This window comes from Euleptes europaea, chromosome 4 (assembly GCF_029931775.1).
Source record: "Euleptes europaea isolate rEulEur1 chromosome 4, rEulEur1.hap1, whole genome shotgun sequence".
Lineage (NCBI taxonomy): Eukaryota > Metazoa > Chordata > Lepidosauria > Squamata > Sphaerodactylidae > Euleptes > Euleptes europaea.
This window is the reverse complement of record NC_079315.1, coordinates 104,769,666-104,790,455: the sequence shown is the minus strand read 5'-3', so window position 1 is coordinate 104,790,455 and position 20,790 is coordinate 104,769,666. Positions and strand designations below refer to the sequence as shown.

Here is a 20,790-nt window from a genome sequence, read left to right as displayed (position 1 = left end):
CCCAGCCGCCTCGCCGGAGAGTCGCCGCGGCGCCAGGCACCGGAAGCAGGCCTCGCGCGCCAAATCCCGGCGTCCCCCGCGCGCGCCGGCGCAGCGTAGGGGAAGCAGCCGCCCACGTGGCGCAGCCCTTCCCAACACTTCCGGTATGGCATAGCCCTTAACGCGAAGGATGGGGGGGGGGCAGATCACGATGGGTGGCCGTGACACTGTCACTGTGTGTGCGTGTGCGTGCGGGGGGGTTACCGCACTTGTATTCCCACCGATGTAGTAAGAGTTTGAAAACGTTATAAAAAACACTGTTCGCACTTTCTATGTATTCCCACCAATGTATTAAGAATTTGGAAACGTTATAAAAAAACACTGTTCGCGCTTCGTTTGGCCCCTTTAGCTGTGAAGACGTCTTCCAGCCATTTATAAGCCGTAGTATCCAAAAGCCCTTTTAAAGCGATGGGGGTTACCGCACTTTGTATTCCCAGCGATGTATTAAGTTTGAACACATTATAAAAAATACTGTTCGCACTTTCTATGTATTCCCACCGATGTATTAAGAGTTTGAACACATTATAAAAAATACTGTTCGCACTTTCTGTGTATTCCCACCGATGTATTAAGAGTTTGAACACATTATAAAAAATACTGTTCGCACTTTCTATGTATTCCCACCGATGTATTAAGAGTTTGAACACATTATAAAAAATACTGTTCGCACTTTCTATGTATTCCCACCGATGTATTAAGAGTTTGAAAACATTATAAAAAATACTGTTCGCACTTTCTATGTATTCCCAGCGATGTATTAAGTTTGAACACATTATAAAAAATACTGTTTGCACTTTCTATGTATTCCCACCGATGTATTAAGAGTTTGAACACATTATAAAAAATACTGTTCGCACTTTCTGTGTATTTCCACCAATGTATTAAGAGTTTGAAAACATCATAAAAAATACTGTTCACCCTTTGTTTGGCCCCTTTAGCTGTGAAGACATCTTCCAACCATTTATAAGCCGTAGTATCCAAAACCCCTTTTAAATCTGTGAGGGTTACCGCACTTTGTGTTCCTAGAGATGTATTAAGAGTTTGAAAATGTTATAAAAAAACATTGCTTTAAAAGGGTTTTTGGATACCATGGCTTATAAATGGTTGGAAAACGTCTTCACAGCTAAAGGGGCCAAACAAAGTGCGAACAGTATTTTTTATAACGTTTTCAAATTCTTAATACATCGGTGGGAATACATAGAAAGTGCGAACAGTATTTTTTAAAATGTTTTCAAACTCTTAATACATCGCTGGGAATACAAGTGCGGTAACCCCCAATGTTTTCAATAACATTTTCAAACTCTTAATACATCGCTGGGAATACAAAGTGCGGTAACCCCCTATGTTAAGTGCCGTCAAGTCGCTTCCGACTCATGGCGACCCTATGAATGAAAGTCCTCCAAAATGTCCTATCTTTGACAGCCTTGCTCAGATCTTGCAAATTGAAGGCCGTGGCTTCCTTTATTGAGTCAGTCCATCTCTTGTTGGGTCTTCCTCTTTTCCTGCTGCCCTCAACTTTTCCTAGCATGACTGTCTTTTCCAGTAGTAGAAAAGGGCAAGAGTCCAGCAGCACCTTAAAGAATAACAAAAATATTTTCTGGTAGGGTATGAGCTTTCGTGAGCCACGGCTCACGAAAGCTCATCCCCTACCAGAAAATATTTTTGTTAGTCTTTAAGGTGCTACTGGACTCTTGCCCTTTTCTACTACTGCAGACAGACTAACACGGCTACCCACTGTGAATTGTCTTTTCCAGCGACTCTTGTCGTCTCATGATGTGACCAAAATACGACAGCCTCAGTTTAGTCATTTTAGCTTCTAGGGTCAGTTCAGGTTTGATTTGATCTAGAACCCACTGATTTGTTGTTGTTTTTGGCAGACGGCTGTATCTGTCTGTCACTTGCAGTAGAAAAGAGCCATATATGCATGGGAGGGTTTGCGTTGGATTTGCCGCTCCCTAAAAGTGCATTTTCCCCATCCAGATTCTCAGAACTTAACAATAAGCCCCCATGCAGAGTTCTGAGAATTCGGATGGGGAAAATGTGCATCTAGAGAGCGGCAAACCCAACGCAAAACCTCCCGTGCATAAATGTCCCCAGAGTCCAGTAGAAGGGGAAGATTTTGCCATAAAGATAGAACGGCGTCCACAGGATACCAAACGTGTCTCTCTCCTAGTTTTGCTACCTCTATAGTGTGCGCTCTTTCCTTCTGCCAAGGAGACAACGGGGAGGCGAGGGAGTGCGGAAGGGGCGGGCGATCTAAACTTTGAATACAGTTTTCAGTGTGTATACTGAAAAAGTGGGACAAAACTTATGCCCGGGAGGTTTTGCCTTGGATTTGCCGCTCTCTTTGATGCACGTTTCCCCCATCCAAATTCCCAAAACTCCCCAACAAGCCCCCCCCACGCAGAGTTCTAAGAATTCGGATGGGGAAAATGTGCATCCATCGGGCTCCTGTTTAATTTTGCTGCAGCACACGAAACAGGCAGGAAAGGTTTTTTAATAATGACTAAGATTCTAATAAAATATTCTTTAAAATAACAAATAAAAAAAATGTTAGAGTGTAATGGAAGTGGAATGAGGGGGGGTAAAGATGTGTATGTTCACCCAATTAAGAAAAAAAAATGTGCTGATTCATTGCTATGTCTAGGATGAGAAGCTAGCCTGTATCCCCCCCCCCGGGTTGTTTTTGTGTTATGTGTTGTTTTTTGTGAAAAAATAATAAAGCATTAAAAAAAACCCAGAGGCAGGAAAGGTTTTCTAATAGTGACTAATTTTAAAGAATATTTTATTAGAAACTAATAAATGCAAAACAATGTTAGTGTGTAATGGAAGTGGAATGAGGGTGGGTGGGTAAAGATGTGTATGTTCACTCAATTTAAAAAAAAAAAGATGTGCTGATTCATTGCTATGTCTAGGATGAGAAGCTAGCCTGTATCCCCCCCGCTGGTTGTTTTTGTGTTATATGTTACTTTTTGTGAACAAATAATAAAGCATTAAAAAAAAACCCAGAGGCAGGAAAGGTTTTCTAACAATGACTAATTTTAAAGAATGTTTTATTAGAAACTAATAAATGCAAAACAATGTTAGAGTGTAATGGAAGTGGAAAGGGATGTACCAAAACGAATGACGGGCTGACTTGTCATTCGTTTTAGTACATCCCGTGGAATGAGGGGGAGGTAAAGATGTGTATGTTCACCCAATTAAAAAAAAAAAAAGATGTGCTGATGCATTGCTATGTCTAGGATGAGAAGCTAGCCTGGGGGGGGGGAAACCTCTGGTTGTTTTTGTGTTATATGTTGTTTTTTTTGTGAAAAAATAATAAAGCATTAAAAAAAAAAAAACAGAGGCAGGCAATGGCAAACTGGCTCTGTTAGTCTCTTGCCTTGAAAACCCTGCTGGATTTCCATAAACCGGCTGCGACTTAACTGCACTTCACACTCACACACACACCCTTTTAAGGCTATTGACTTCCAAGCGCGTCACGCTCCTGGGGATAGCACGGCCAGTGAGCTTCATTGTGCAGGGAGAAATCTGATTCTGAACACGTCTCTACCCGTCCCAGAGGCTACATATGCCTTACTTGGAAGTAAACCTCAGCTACATCAAGGAGACTACTTTTTTCGTTTCAATGGGCTCTGCTTTCCAAACCCGTCGCTAGACGAGGAGGAGCCCTTCGGGGATTGCGCTCCTCCGGCCGCCAGGGGGCGATCGTTCGCCACCAGCAACCGGAAAGGTCTTCTACTGAGTCGGCTCCAGACCTCCGTGGCCGCTGCTTCCTGCCAGAGGGGCCTGTCGAGGGTCAGAGGTTCGGACGCTCAGGATGGAGCAGCCGGGGATGGACAGCGGTGAGTGGCAGTCGGAGGGGTTTCCTTCCTTTGGAAAGTCGCCAACTCCGGAGGCATTGCTCTTTTCTTCTTCTTTATGGCTAATTTTATTGTAAAAACAAAACAAACCCACCATAAACATTTGCGAAGTTCGAGAGTAGTCGCAATATACATACCGATGAGCTTTGTTTTTGGAAACTTCTTAATTGCTGGACTTTTCTTGGTTCTTGTAGGTTATCCGGGCTGTGTAACCGTGGTCTTGGTATTTTCTTTCCTGACGTATTTTCTTCCTGACGTTTCGCCAGCAGCTGTGGCCGGCCTCTTCAGAGGAGTCACACTGAAGGACAGTGACGCTGTCCTTCAGTGTGACTCCTCTGAAGAGGCCGGCCACAGCTGCTGGCGAAACGTCAGGAAGAAAATACGTCAGGAAAGAAAAAAAAACCAAGACCATGGTTACACAGCCCGGATAACCTACAAGAACCAATGAACTCTGACCGTGAAAGCCTTCGACAATATTTTCTTGGATCGTTCATAGTAAATCATTCCCAGTGGGTCGCCGTGTTAGTCTGTCTGCAGTAGTAGAAAAGGGCAAGAGTCCAGGAGCACCTTAAAGACTAACATCTGTCTTTAAGCATTAGTATGTAAATGTTAACAGTATGTAAACGTGAATAGCAGGCGTGATGGGATGAGGTGCGGTATGCAGAAGAGTCTGTGATGTCCAGGGGAGAGATGGGTGTGGAGAAATCAGCATTGGTAATGCGCCATGAATGCAAGGTCTTTATCCAGCCCAGGTAAATGCATTGACTTTAGTTTGAATATCAAGTGTAATTCAGCAGTTTATCTTTCCAATCTCTCCTCTACTTAAAGACAGATGGATTCACATTCTAGCTCAGTGGTTCCCAACCTTTTTTTGACCAGGGACCACTAGGACTTTTTTGTTCGGTGCAGGGACCCCAAGGTTCAAAATAAAAATTCTGAGAATTTGAAAATAAACTTTAAACATAACTGTTAGTTAAACATTAAACTTAGAATAATATTTGAATATATATTTTTATAATAGAAAACTTTTAATTGAAAATATTAATTTATTATGGGTTTATAACTTTGTTTCGTGGACCTTAATTTAGATCTCGCGGAGCCCTGGGGGCCCGCGGAGCCCTGGTTGGGAACCAGTGTTCTAGCTGTATCTGAAGAAGTGAGCCGTGGCTCACGAAAGCTCATACCCTGCCAGAAAATATTTTTGTTAGTCTTTAAGGTGCTACTGGACTCTTGCTCTTTTCTACTTTATAGTAAATCAGTTTTGTTGAAAGAGCTGTTTTACAAATGTCTGATACAAATCCATTATTGAAAGTATTTCTTCCCGTTAGCTACAGTGTATAGGTAAACTATTAACTAGGAGTGTTCAACTAATCCTTCCACGTAGCACAGTTGGAGAATTTTAGGATTTATAGCCAGCTGACACCATTTCATCTAATGAACGGATCCCAGATTTGTGTACCAAAAGGGGAGGGGCCGTGGCCCAGTGGTAGAGCATCTGCTTGGCGTGCAGAAGGTCCTAGGTTCAATCCCTGGCATCTCCAGTTATAGGGACTAGGTAAGGAGGTGATGTGAAAGACCTCTGCCTGAGATTCTGGAGAGCCGCTGCCAGTCTGAGTAGACAATACTGACTTGGATGGACCGAGGGTCTGATTCAGTAGAAGGCAACTTCATGTGTTCATGTGACTGGACTTTTCTTTCTTCCTTATAGATGCTGACTCAGTGGCTGGACTTGATCCGGAACTCGCAGCCACAATGGGCTTCTCAGGCTTTGGTGAGTAGAGAAGACTTTTTCTCTAGCTTTTGGCATTTAGAGGTACATTGCTGCTGTATGTGGAAGTTCTATTTAGCCGTCTTGGCTGATAGTTACTGATAGATGTCCCTTCAATGCTATCAGTTATAAATAATTGTTCAGAAGGTTATTGTACAGATCCTGCTCACTCAGTTCAATTCTCCACAATCTCCATTATGCAATGGAGGGGTACACAGGAAATACGCCAGGGATTGTAGTATAGTAGAGCACATACAGCTTTCAAAGGGTGCTGATGCCACGCTCTGCTGCGTATTTTCATTATACGTGCTTCACTTTGCAATCTGCTTCCATTCATGGCATTTTGTTTTATGTGATTTATTAAACATGAATTACAAATGGAGCACGGTAATCTAAGGACTGGTTACGCCATCACATTTGACTGGAAGGAGTACCTATGTGCCCAGAAGTGCAGTCTTTGATGGTGTATTGTATACCTATATCAGTTTAACATCTCTAGGGGCTTCTTTGTCTCATACAGTTATTTACAGGAGGAGGAGAGACAAGCTGTCCTCTATTCAAAATGTTTTGTGGTTGTTTCTTGTGAACGTGCCTGCCTTTTCCCCATGCTTTGGCTTGTAGCGTGAGGGAGACAGTTTCAGTCAGGGAAATGGTATAAGAAGTTTAACACATTCTCTTGTCTAGTGCCGCAGCTCTGGTCCAAATAATCCCCTGTCCTATTGCTGTTTTTTAAGGTTAAGCTCCACTTTGAGGGATCTTGTCATGAACGCCCAACGTCCTGTCTAGTTTTGCCCAAAAATCTTATAAATGCTGGAATGCGTTTATTTGCGTGAGTCAGTTCTTGCATCCATTAGTTTTTTATCCTTGTAAGGCACTTATTGGAAGCTTGCTGGGTGACCTTGGGCCAGTTATACACTCTCATCGCTGACCCTGGCTACTTGGATGGGAGACCTCCAAGGAATACCAGGTTGTGATGTGGAGGCAGGGAATGGCAAACCACCTCCCAGTGCCTTTTGTCTTGAAAACCCTATGGGGTTGCCATAAGTCACCTGTGACTTGTTGCGGGGGGTGGGGGGGAGGCACTTACAGCACAATCCTAAGAACACTTTCCTGGGAGCAAACCCCTCTGAGTAGACCTGAGTATGATTCTGAGTAGGCCTGCTTAGTAGGACAGCCAGCATGGTGTTGGAGAGCCAACACGATGTAGTGGTTAAGAGCGGTAAACTCTAATCTGAGGAACTGGGTTTGTTGCCCCACTCCTACACATGAAGCCTGCTGGGTGACCTTGGGCTAGTCACAGTTCTCTCAGAACTCTCTCAGCCTCACCTACCTCACAAGGTGTCTGTTGTGGGGAGGGGAAGGAAAAGTGGATTGTAAACTACTTTAAGACTCCTTAAAGATAAAAAGTGAGGTATAAAAGCCTACTTTTCTTAGTTTTCATACTCAATTGTGTTCTAGTACATTTATCTGGGATTATTATTTTGTTTTGTATTTAACTTTAACTTTTATTTCTCATTACCTAGGAAAGAAAGCTCGAACGTTTGACTTCAATGCGATGTTTGAACAAACTCGAAGAACTGCTGTGGAAAGAAGTAGGAAGATTCTGGGTGAGAGAGTCTGTTTCATATGGAGGCTTTGTAGATGTTTTGCTTCTTAATTGCCCTGAAAGTCTGAATATTTTATTCAGTACACTGTCCTGGATTGCTCAGGCTAGCCCAATCTCATAATCTTAGAAGCTAAACAGGGTCAGCCTGGTTAGAATTAAGATGGGAGACCAGACCACCAAGGGAAGTCTTGGGTTGCTATGCAGAGACAGGCAATAGCAAACCACCTCTGAAAGTCTCTTGCCTTGAAAATCCTACAGGGTCGCCATAAGCTGACATCACCTTCCACTACCCCCCACAGTTACCCTCAGTGCCTTTCAGCTCCTAATGGTGGGCTTAATACGCTTGATGGTTGTGTACCTGGACTGCCAGAATAGAGGAGTGTTGATTATATGAGGGGATATTATGTTGTGCTTTTTAATCTCTTCCACAAAATGGAAGACCCATCAGCAATCTGTTGAGTTACTTTTACGAGCTGTACTGAAAGTTGTGGACTTAACCTATTGAATTCGTGGAGCTCTGTTTCTACAAAAGATACATTAAGGATTTTAAAAATGTCTTTTCTTTTCCTTTTTCTTTTTTGGCAGTGCAGTAAAGAAGGGAGGCAAAAACTAAATTTACACAGGGAAGACTCTGGGCATGTGTCAGTGTTACCAGTTTAAAAACTGGCATTCTTTATCTTCACAGATATCTTAAAGCGAGCAGCAGATCTTCTAACTCCATTAAACTGTATGTTTTTTCTTTTTCTTCAGAAGAGCGTGAGAAAGAGGCAGCTCAAAAAGAAAAAGATATTGGAAGCCGACGTGATAGTGTCAATCTGACAACTGCCCCTTCACATACGATTGCGAGAATACCTTCTGGGTAAGTAGTTATTTATTTATTTTAGTATCCCCCCCCCCCCCGCCTCTTTTCTCCCCCGTGGGGATTTGAAGCAGCTTACAAAAACACAAAATATGAAAATGCAATGTATAAAAATACAATTTAAATAGGTAGATGGAAAACATTCCGGGATTAGTTCTGAATCTCCTGGCCTGGCTCTCTTTAGGCTTTGAAGCTGTTGCAAGCCATGAGCCCAGGAGCATTTTGGCTCGTGTTTCTAGACATGCCTAGATTAAAAACTTGAAACGAGTGCAGAAATTCAGCCTAGCTCTCATGCAGCTAGCAAAAAAAAAAGGTTAGATAGAATCCAATATTAAACTATTCGCCCAGTAGTATGGTGGTTCCAGATCTTTTGAGAAGAACTCATATCTATGTTTGCGTGCTCTGGGGTTTCATCGCATACCCCGTTGCTTACATATTGTTTATGACATTTTGCTGATGATGAAACTTGCTGCAAAAGTGAACTTGTGTCTGCACAGCATGACTAGAAGCCAGTCAAGGGTTCCCAGTGTGGTGCCCATGACACCTGCCGGCACCTTTTCTGGTGCCCGCCAAGTGTTTTTAGGAAGTGGGTGGGGCTAGGTAGGGCTTTTGCCCAGCAAGCCTTCTGATTGACTACTGGAGATTTGATTGGCTGTGCAGATTTTTAAAAATGTTGCTTTGGTAGCAGCTGCCTTCACAGCATAAAGATCCGCACTGTGTTACTGAAGTTAAGCTGTGGCAATCGTTTTGTGGCTGGCTCCACCTCCTGTGGTAGCCATTTTGTGGCAGCCATTTTGTTACTGTGCCCACAGTGCTTTGTGCCAAATGTGCCCACAGTCTCAAAAAGGTTGGGGACCCCTGCCTTAAGTTTTCCGAGATGCTCTTTGTATTGCTAGTGAGATGGGGGATAGGTGGATTCATAGTAATTGAGTTGTGTTGGACAAGTAGGTTAAGTGTCTTGTGTCAAATTTCTACAGCCTGCTTGAGCTTCAGTCTTGGTTTGGGGGGGATGGATTCTCACTCAGCTCTGTGCAGCTTCCCTTCTTTGGGCTCAGTGCAGATGGTTGGCATAGTCAGGCGCCTGCTTGGGCTCATAGCCTGTAAAAGCCTCCTGCTGCATCTTCCTTTCCTCTCTATTGCCCTCCCACTTGCCTGGCCATTCCCTTATTATGTTGAAGGGCCAGGAAGTAGCGTTGGCGCAGAGTAGTAACAGTTGTTCCTGCCGCATGCTAACTTGCTCTGTCCTTCACTTGTAGTGGAGGGTGAGTGATGGCTGCTCCTCTTCCTCCTCCTTGCCCTCACTTGCTCTCTCCATCCCTTTGGGAGAAGGTAGATGAGCAGCAAGGGATGGGCCAACTTGTATTTTAAGGGGCTCCCTGAGAGTGTGCGCAAAGAGGAGGCATTTGTCTCTCTCATTTGCAAACAGATTGGCCTTAGTTACTGTATGAATTCTGCAACCACCATGGTCCGGTCTTTGGTATCACTCCAGCATCATTTCCTGTTCTTTAACTTTGTACCCTTACTGTGGCCGTGTACCCACTGATGCCATAGCCTGTTGCTGGTGAGATTCTATCCAAGGGCAGCTGCAGTTCAGAATCTATCATGGACCCTACAATAGCCAGACAAGTACCTTTCATCACAAACTCATCCATCTCTCTTAGCCACCCTGCACTCAGGACACTAAATCTCTTGCGAGTGTCAAACCTGAGTGTATTTAGTCCTCATTTTGCACTTCCATGTAGAGAGAGTGCATGGTTTGGAGAGAGTGGACAGGGAGAAGTTTTTCTCCCTCTCCCATAATACTAGAACACGGGGTCATCTGCTAAAGCTGGAGGGTGAGAGATTCAAATAAAAGGAAGTATTTTTTCACACAACGCATAGTTAAATTGTAGAACTCCCTGCCCCAGGATGTGGTGATGGCTGCCAGCTTGGAGGGCTTTAAGAGGGGAGTGGACATATTCATGGAGGAGAGGGGTATTGATGGCTATTAGTTAGAATGGATACTAGTCATGCTGCATACGTATTGTCTCTAGTATCAGAGGAGCATGCCTATTATTTTGGGTGCGGTGGAACTCAGGCAGGATGGTGCTGCTGCAGTCGTTTGTGGGCTTTCTAGAGGCACCTGTTTGGCCACTGTGTGAACAGACTGCAGGACTTGATGGGTCTGGTCTGATCCAGCAGGGCCTTTCTTATGTTCTTAGAGACATGAAGTCACCTTATACTGAGTCTAACCGTTGCTCTGTCAGGGTCACACATGAACATGTGAAGCTGCCTTATACTGAATCAGACCCTTGGTCCCTCAAAGTCAATATTGGTTATTCAGACCGGCAGCGGCTTTCCAGGGTCTCAGGCAGAGGTCTTTCACATCATCTACTGCCTGATCATTTAAACTGGAGATGTCAGGGATTGGACCTGGGGAGTTTTGCAGATGATCTACCTTTTACTGAGCCTTGTACTGAGGGCAAATTCTGGCGGAGAAAGCATGGTCCAGAAGTGGTCCCACTTGTTGGATAGCTGCTGTCAGTTATATTCATGCCATTCAACTTTGTATAATTCTTTATAGGGGTTCAGATAGTAGTGAAAGTGAAGCCAGTTCAGATGAAGAATTAATTGGGCCACCTCTACCACCCCAAGGACCAGTGGAAGAATCAGAAGATGACGAACTCATTGGACCACCCCTTCCTCCTGGGTACAAGGGCAGTGAGGAGGAAGAGGAGGAGGAGGAAGAAGAAGATAACATGCAGGAAGAAGATGAGGTCAGTTCTTTAGGTTCTCAGAGTTTTACACTGTTCTCCATCATAAAATTTGCTGCTTTGTTTGCAAGGGTTTTGCCGCATAATGCTGCTAGCTTGAACTAGGTGTCAAGCAAATTGAAGCCACCCTGACAAAGCCACCCTGCAGGAAACCTACTCTGTATAGTTATGCCGTTTCCACTGTGATGTATGCACTTCAGCATCTTTGTCAAGCTTGGAAAGGTCGGGATGCAGGCAGGACAGTGCAAAGTTTTTCCAGGCTCGCTCATCTAATTTGGTGACTGTGCTCCTTATCTGCATCTGAGCAGCCTGAATAGCCAGAGGGCATCAGATCTAGGAAAGCTAAGCAGGTTCGTCCCTGGTTAGTCTTTGGATGGGAAACCTCCAAGGAAGACCAGGGCTGTTACGCAGAGGTAGGCAATGGCAAACGACTTCTTGCCTTGAAGACAATCTGAAATGGTGACATTGTATGAATACGAAAACGAAAGCCTTTATTGGCATTAAAAAGGAAATCATACAGTGAAGTTTACAGTAAAATCATGGTATAAGGGCATGCAGATACCATACGATAAAATTTACTATAAAATCATTTTGATAAGAACATTCAAATGCCACTAAATTGGTTACTTGGTTATTCAATCCTGACTTCACCGTTACGTGGTGCAGAGTAACAATCGCGTTCTCTAATTACGAGCTGAAAAAAGCTTGCCACTGAATCAATAATTATTGGATCCTGTGTGGTCATAACGTGGGACACCTTAGATTTGGTAGGTAACCCTTCCCTATCAGCAAGTAACGGGTCTATGAGATTAGATTGGCCCCTATTGTAGAGCGAACATTTAAGGAGGATATGTGAAACTGTTTCTATGGGGTGACACTGTAGTTTCTAGAGAACTGGTGAGATGGAAACGATGCTCCTAAATGCGTCAACAGCTACCCGCTTAGGTTCATTTTGGCTCTAACGTGAAACCAGGGCTTTACTTTTAACTGCGGGAGGTTTGTTATACCAGGGATCACTTGCAGACTGTCACTGAAATCCTGGCTTGCTTTGACAAATACTGGTTTCATCATCTTTTCCTCAAGGAAACCTGCCGGTATCCTGGCATACATTAAGGCCGAATTCGTAATTGTTTGGAGGCTCCCTGTAACAGTGCTTCAGAAATAGAGAATCTTTCTTGAATGCGTCAATGCTCTGGAGGCTCTGAATTTTCCTTGCAATGCAATTTAAATATGTGTTGGATAAGATAACATTTGACCAATTGATTTATTTAGATTTTTTTCCCACCCTCAATCCCCGGCCAAAGCCAGTCTCAGGGAAGTTAACGACATATCAGTAAAATAACTATTACAAAATACAATAAAACCAACAGGTAAAACATAAAATCAGGCAGGATGCCCTTCCATTCTGGGTCCATAAAATCAGGGTGAAACAACAGATAGCACTCCTTTATGCACACAGGGTCCGCTATAGGGCCGAGAAAGCAGTCATGGCCCCCATATCAGATGGTACATAAATAAAGGCACAGAGAAGGATGAGGGGGTAGGGAGGCCAGCATTGATGGAAAACCGTAGCTGCCTTCAACTATAGGCCTGGCGGAATAACTCCGTTTTGCAGGCCCTGCGGAACTCTTCAAGGTCCCACAGGGCCCTGATCTCATTAGGAAGGGAGTTCCACCAATCTGGGACCAGGACCGAAAAAGCCTTGGCCCTAGTTGAGGACAGCTGGATACTCTTTGGGCCTGGGACAACCAATAGATTGCTGAAGGAATGAGGGTGGACTGGCCATTGAAGTTACTGGGGAAATTCCCTGTAGGCCATAGATCGCCTGCCCCTGAGCCCCCAACACCATTTTCTCTTCTGCTGGGGCATTTCTCATCTTGGCAGCAACCCTTCCCTTGTCTTACTCTGCCTCTTTCATCCCCTGCACGGCTGCCATTGCCCATAGAAGACCACACAGCGCAGCCCACAAAGCTTCTTGGTCATTGCTTCTCAAAAAAACCTCGGATTCAATGTATTTGTATATGCGGCAGCTCAATGGAAGATCTACCCCATTACGTCCTGGCTTGTCCTCTATATATTGAGCCTAGGAATGAGTTCCTGGCCAATATGTTAACTACTCTATGCTCTTGATCTGATGCTGATAAATTAATTTTTTTATATCATGTGGATTCTTTTGTCTCTTGAAAAATTACGCTTTACACTTTAGTGGACAGGAAAATTAGGTCAAAGAAAGCCATTAAATTAATAGAACTTAAAAAAAAAAAAAAGATGTTAGAGTCGAATTTTTTCTTTCTTGTTTTATATACATTGTTTTAATGAGAAACGGAATGTTGGGTGTAATTTGAGAATCTTATCATTTTCTGGGTTTTATTAGTTTTATCATTTTTAACTTGTTACAATCATGTTTAGATTGTAAGGGCCTGTGGCTGTATACAATAAACCTATACTATGCACAGTATAGCCAAAGCAGAAGCCATGGACTCCTGGCTGAGCTGGGGCACTGCCACCTAAGCCCACTGGCCAGGCCGTGATGAGGCTAGTGAGGACAAGATGTGACTGTTGCAAGTGGAAGAAGGCATCATGGCAGAAGCAGGATCTGCTTTGCTCTGGTTCAGCCGCCTGGGCCTGCCAGCCGGGATGCGATAGGGGAAGGGTCAGCGTAGGAAGGCAGCAACATGGCCGAAGCAGGAGCCCAGCCAAGGCAGGGGTGCAGCTGGTTCACACCAGGTATTCCTGTCCCTGATTGGTCAGAGCCTAGGTGGCCGTGGAGGCATCTGGGTGTGGCCCCTGCTGCCCTGGGAGTGGGTCTGGGTGCTGGCTGGCTGGGCAGGTGAGTTAGGAGGTGCTCAGGTGCTGTTTGTCATGGCACACCACGCAACGTGTTGGTGCAGGTGCTGATTTACATCAGGGCAGCACTGGAACAATGGATGCCCAGCCCACCTGTGGCCCCTCAGGTGAGCACCAACTTGGAAACTAGATGGACAGCAAGGGCTGCCCCCTAAGGCCGATAATTCAATAAGAATAAGGTGTAAGTGTTGAATATTGTTTGTGTGTGCTTATTTGTCGTTACTTAAATTCTGTTAACACCGATTGCGTTCAAGTACGTGCAATCTCACTTGAATTTCTGTTAAGGACTGCTGTTGGTTGACAGGTCCTAAGGATATCCTGGTCAGAAACCCGTCCCCTTTCCTTTGATGCCTTCCAGTGGTCCTTTGGAAAAGAGGTGCATCCGTGTAGTCTTTTGGAAGGAACAAAGACATCCCATAGTCTTTCATTCCTTTTAGCTGCTGTCGACCACTTTGACCAATGGTTCATAATATTTGTTTGTCTTGATAATACTGAGGAAGAAACCCCTTTCTTTTGGGGAACTCTGTACTATGCGTGTTTGCCTCTAAATCCAGTGACTTCTTTGCGTAGGTCATGAAAAGAAAACGGCAAGGTGGGAAAGGAAAGCTGCAGGAGAAGAGGAGGAGGCTTCTGAAGTTGGACACAAGGGAAAGGGTCAAGTCATTTGATGTATTTACAGTCAATACCGTGAGCCTTAAAAATGAACTGTCTGCATTGGATGCTGGCAGGAGCACAGGATGACTTAATAACTTTGAAACCCAGCATGGAAGAAGAAGAAGAAGAGTTGGTTTTTATATGCCGACTTTCTCTACCACTTAAGGATCAAACTGGCTTACAATCACCTTCCCTTCCCCACAACAGACACCCTGTGGGGTAGGTGGGGTTGAGAGAGCTCTAAGAGACATGTGACTAGCCCAAGGTCACCCAGCTGGCTTCATGTGTTAGGAGTGGGGAAACCAACCCAGTTCTCCAGATTAGAGTCCACTGCTCCAAACAACCGCTCTTAACCACTACACCATGCTGGCTCTCCTGCCATATATGCTTTGGAAGAAACAAAAATAAGTGAATCTGAGAAGGCAAGCTCTGGATCTGAGATGTTCAAGAAAAGACAGGGTGGAGGAGAAGGAGGCACAAGGAAAATGAGGTCTTTATTTTCCAGCTGTCTTCCAAATCATCCACTCGATGACAGTTCTCTTAGATTTTCTGCTCATATTTTTTTCCAGAAGAGATGGCTCCCAGCAGCATTGGCTTTCATATTGCAAGTTAAGACATACACTGTTCTGAAGAAGTTGTTTAGCATACAGTTATAAAGGCATTTGAAGAAAATTTATGGATGGTATGAAGGACTGGAAGCGTGTCTGCAGACAAATTCATCACCATGACAACAGCAAGCACCATGATTATCGTGCAGGAACTCACATTCTTAGTTTAAAGCACAAAGACTTTGAACTGTTGTGTGCTGAGCGAAAAACAAGGAGAAGAGACAATCTTAAAAGAACAACCAGGAAAATCATGGAATAAGTGTAAAACTGGTTGGCATGCAAGGATGGGGAGGTAGAGATAAAGCTGCATGCCCACAGTGTGACCTGCAAGGTCATGAACATTGTTTTAGAATTCCTGATGCTGCTTAGTAAATTTACTATGACCTATTATTGAAGAGGCAGTTTGACAAATCAGCAAGCGTGTCAAGTGGAGAGCAGTAAGCATGGAAGCGTTGACTTTAATATCAAAAACAGCGAATCATCTAATTATGGCAATTGCCTCATTAACAGTGCAATCCTAAGGGGGGGAGCTGAAAGGTCTTTGGAGGCAGCGTGACCCGTGCTGGCGTAAGTGCCACTTCCACTGTCCCAATGGGCACTAACGCCAGCACCGAGCCACTTACGCTGGCGCCAGGGTGTGGCAAGGCAGTGCGAGGCATGGGCACCAGGTACACCCTCAGCAGCAGTGCTGCTCCTGCACAGGGGCTTGCTCCGTCGCCAAAGAGGGCATTCCCAAGGGCGGGGCTGACTTTAGAATCATAGAGTTGGAAGGGACCACCAGGGCCATCAAGTCCAACCCCCTGCACAATGCAGGAAATTCACAACTACCTCCCCCCTCCACACCCCTAGTGACCAGAAGATGGCCAAGATGCCCTCCCTCTCATCATCTGCCTAAGGTCACAGAATCAGCATTGCTGACAGATGGCCATCTAACCTCTTCTTAAAAACCTCCAGGGAAGGAGAGCTTACCACCTCCCGAGGAAGCCTGTTCCAATGAGGAACTGCTCTAACTGTTAGAAAATTCTTCCTAATGTCTAGACGGAAACTCTTTTGATTTAATTTCAATCCGTTGGTTCTGGTCCGACCTTCTTGAGCAACAGAAAACAACTCGGCACCCTCCTCTATATGACAGCCCTTCAAGTACTTGAACATGGTTATCATATCCCCTCTCAGTCTTCTCCTCTTCAGGCTAAACATACCCAGCTCCTTCAACCTTTCCTCATAGGACTTGGTCTCCAGACCCCTCACTATCTTTATTGCCCTTCTCTGGACATGTTCCAGCTTGTCTACATCTTTCTTAAATTGTGGTGCCCAAAACTAGTCAGCTCCCTAAGCCCTTTCGTCCCTGGGAACGCCCATTTTTTGTTGGCATGAATTTACGTCAGCAAAAATGTTGACGTAGCCCCATGGAACTGCATACATGAGTTCTACGGGGGGTTAGGGAATTTGCCTGACAGCAGTGGCGAAAGATATGTATGTGAAGCTAACTTTTCCCTATACAGCTAGACACAGTGCAAGATGTTTTAGTGAAGGACCAGCTCTCCATCATAGTACGATATATAGCCAGACTCAAAGGCATCCAGGAGGAGTTGATCGTTGTGGTCAGCTGTTCCGATTCCAGTGGAAAAAACATCTCCTTAAACGTTTCAAAAATGTCCTGCAGCAAAACGACTTAGGTCTAGATAAACATTGATAATGCAAAAGGTGGAGCAGTGAATATACAAGAAATATATGGAGGTTTTCCAACCCGGTTGAACAATGTATCGCCAGGACAAGTGCACGCCTGGTGTTACAGCCATGTATTAAATTCCACATTTAGTGATGCAAAGCCTTCTTCCCTTTGCTGCAACCTCGCAGTTTTGTCTCAAATGGAATCGCCACGTTCTTCAGACACTTCCAAAAGAATGGAAGGACTGGATCAGGCCAGCAGAAAAATCAGCCAATGCAGACTGCAAAATGTGGGTGAACTACTTTGGTGGGCAAAGAATGCAGCGCTAATGAATATATTTGGTTCCTTTGAAAACCCAATTCAGATTAAATTTTATTCTGTTCTGGAAAAAAAAAAAAGGAAAGAAAACCCACAACATTCCATGTATGCCAATGTGATGTGATTGTTGCCGTACATGCCAGCGAGGAATCGGAAGATGCCTAAGCTGTTTTAAGAATCATGGCAGCATCTAATGAAGAAGCAATTCTAATAAGCATCCATGACTCCATTTATCTTTAAGAGTCTTTCAAATAACTCTTTTATCTAGAATCTAGACAGATTCTAGACCCTGATGCAATTGTTGACATCTCATCTTTGAAAAGCGAGGGGTTGGCTGTACGGACAATTGTTCCCTGAAGTGTGAGAAGTTATAGTGCTGTAGCTGTAAAATTGTTTTGCGGTTGTTTTTGCTGGTTTTGATACTGTTGCATTTCTTTTATGGTGGCTGTATTTGTTGAACATGGTTTTCGTTTTGTAATTTGTTTTGGAATATACTCTCAATTTCTTTTGGAAATTATAGCAAGGGGAGCCACCTAGTGGCAGATTGTGTGTGTGTGATGGATTATATATATGTAGACAGATAATGAGTGTGTGTGTGTGTGGATTATATATATGTAGACAGATAATGAGTGTGTGTGTAGGTAAGGTATATGTAGACTACTTTCTGTGACTGGGTAGATTTGGTAGGCCCTGGATGGCCCAGGCTAGCCTGATCTCATCAGATCCCTGAAGCTAAGCAAGGTCAGCCCTGGTTAGTATATGCATGGGAGACCACCAAGGAATACCGGCATCGCTACGCAGAGGCAGGCAATAGCAACCCACATTGGAATGTCTCTTGCCTTGAAAACCCCATGGGTTGTCATAAATCAATTGCAACATGATGGCGAAAAAAGTAATAGTTAAGTCTAGGGCTGGATCAAAAACTACAATACTAAAGAGTCAAATTATTGTTAAAGGAGAAAAAGGAGTCCATGTGTGAGATACATTTCTTTTGCATTGACTGGATTGCAGAACCCTTCCATACGAAATACAGTGGCCAGGTAGGATAGGCCTTAATGCAAAATGATATGATATATCAGTGGTTCCCAAACTTGTCAGACCACCACCCCCTTGGTTCCACAAACTCAACCCCAGCTCCCTGTACCCTAGCCTATAAAAAGCATTATTCAAGATGGGGGTTTTCATGACTCACTGAAGAAGATAATAACAATAAAATTTCAAAATGGTAACAATTAATTGTACATCTTTTCAAAATCGAATTAAAAATTTTTAGTTGAAATTTATTCAACAAAACTGATGAACTTGATCCAGTGGTACCAGCTCTTCAAAGTCTGGAAAAAAATGCTGATAATTTCCACCAAAATTGCCAGCAATGTGCCATAGCTTGATCTATTGTAAATTAGTGAACAACACAGTTGAAGGGGCCCACCTCTTGCTTCTTAGTACTCCCCTAGGTAATCCCACCCCCCCAGGGGGTGGTACTGCCCATTTTGGAAACCGCTATGGCAGATCATGGCATTTAAGAATTTGGATGCGGGATCTCTTCTAACTTACATGGACTCCTGGTCCTAGCTTTCATTTCCGCTTGCTGGGGAGAGAGAAAGCGAGGTGGGTGTGGGGGATATACAGACCCTGAGACAGTTTCTGGGAGTGGTGGTGGAAAGTGCCATCAAGCTGCATACCTGGTAAGGTTTTCAAAGCAAGAGATGAACAGAAGGTGGCTTGTCATTGCCTGCTTCTTCGTAGCGACACTGGTCTTCCTTGATGGTCTCCCATCGAAGTGCTATACCAGGCCGACCTTGCTTAGCTTCCGAGATCTGACCAGATCGGGCTGGTGTGGGCCAATCGAGGTCAGGGGAGGTTGAGTATAAAAGGAAATTTTTATCAGGTTACTTTTGATTACCTTGCAAAATTGTAGCTAATGTTTTGAACTGTAACTTCTTCACGTGGGGCCTACGTACAAAGCAGAACGAGGTGGGGAAAAGGCTGATAAGACTCCCGAGGTAATGGAAAAGATTGTACTCTGTAATTATACAATGGTGGAACCTTATTTTTAGATCTCCCCCCCCCCCCCCCGCATGCAAATAGTGTTAAAATGCTTGATACTGAACATTAGGTGCAGGAATTGTTAAGCGATGACAATATTCGGACCAAGAATAATTTTTGTCTATTCTCTTGGGAGTGTCTTTTTACCAAGGTGTTCCTTTGGGAAAAAGAGAAGGAAGTGTTTCCTTATGTTGAACATTTTAACAATTCTGTCAAGACAGCCGTTGAAGCTACTTCTAAACACCCAGGAATTCTTTCAGTTTGCGGTTGTCCTCTAAATCCTAACACACATTCTTTGTTGGCAGATTTAAGCTAGTTGCTCTTTTTCCCGCCCTCAGTTTTATTTCCCTGACCATTTAAGTGCTCAGAACTCTTCAGAGTCCTGTTGATTGGAAATTTATTTAAGATGCAGGTCTCCGGTTGTCATTCACAACAATTTAAGTGGGTTTTTTTTTTTTAATTAAGTTAGGAATACAGAAACACTATGAACAAAAATAACATTTATAGTGGACTTTTCCCAAATCATACAAATTGCTTTCTCCAAAGGAACATAGCAGCTATAAAATTAAGGACCAAGGTCTTTTTAAAGCAATTTTATGAGGCTGTACTTGATTGAACTGTATGTAAACCTTTAATTTGGATTGTTGAGTGCGCCTTGAGTGACATTTAAAAAATGCGAGTGCTATTTAATATCTTTTGTTTCCTTTTCCAATCACATTTATGAGGATTTGTTAATGAATACTTGTACGATGTCTACACTGAGTTTGTTTGGAAATCTTAAATTCAGAGAAACTTTAAAAGTCATTCATGGACTGTATTTTAAAGGGGGGGTTGTGAGTGCTTGTGAATAATTACCTGTGTGTAATTATCTGATGTAATAGTGAAATCTGGAATTCTACTCCGATATTTTATGCAGTATCTATTTAGTACGTTTTATCCTGCCCCTTCCTGTAAAGATCTTGGGGGTGCTGTATGCCACCCGCCCTCCATTTTATCCTCATATTAACCCTGTGAGGGTGTGACTGACCCAAGGTCACGCAGCAAGCAGCCATGACAGAGCAGGGATTTGAACCCGGGTCTCTCAGATCCTAATTTGATACTCTAACCACTGCGCAACACTGGTTCTGAGCAGGTTTGCTGTGACTAATGCCCTTCCCTGTCTGCACTTTAAAAAAAAAAAAAGACCAAGTACTTGAAGAGCTGTCATATAGAGGAGGGTGCCGAGTTGTTTTCTATTACCCCAGAAGGTCGGACCAGAACCAACGGGTTAAAATTAAATCAAAAGAGGTTCTGTCTGAAAACATTAGGAAGAACGTTCTAACAGAACCATTCCTCAGTGGAACAGGCTTCCTCGGGAGGTGGTGAGCTCTCCTTCCCTGGAGGTTTTGAAGCAGAGGGTAGATGGCCATCTGTCAGCAATGCTGATTTCATGACCTTAGGCAGATCATGAGAGGTAGGGCATCTTGGGCATCTTCTGGGCATGGAGTAGGGGTCACTGGGTGTGTGTGGGGGAGGTAGTTGTGAATGTCCTGCAGTGTGCAGGGGGTTGGACTAGATGACCCTGGTGGTCCCTTCCAACTCTGTGATTCAGTATTACTCTAGGTTAGGCCAACACCTGTACTGCAGACTCATGCAAAGGTGGCACCCGCTCTCGGGCTTTAAAGATTAGTGTCCACGGAAAGGAAAGCCTTGGTTTTTCAAGGGAGAAATAGGCAGGAAGCACAGGGTTGGATCCAGTGCTGCACAAGAAAATGTACTTC

General features: G+C 44.0%; 1 protein-coding gene across 1 annotated transcript in view; it reads left to right on the top strand.

Annotated features, from left to right (window-relative positions):
* Positions 1-3,859: 3,859 nt before the first annotated feature.
* WDR70 (WD repeat domain 70) overlaps positions 3,860-20,790 on the top strand; it is a 148,828-nt gene continuing 131,897 nt past the window's right edge. The window contains exons 1-5 of the mRNA XM_056848023.1: positions 3,860-3,884; positions 5,611-5,673; positions 7,194-7,277; positions 8,027-8,135; positions 10,699-10,891. Coding sequence (XP_056704001.1) covers positions 3,860-3,884; positions 5,611-5,673; positions 7,194-7,277; positions 8,027-8,135; positions 10,699-10,891 — 474 coding nt within the window. The remainder of the gene's footprint in view (positions 3,885-5,610; positions 5,674-7,193; positions 7,278-8,026; positions 8,136-10,698; positions 10,892-20,790) is intronic.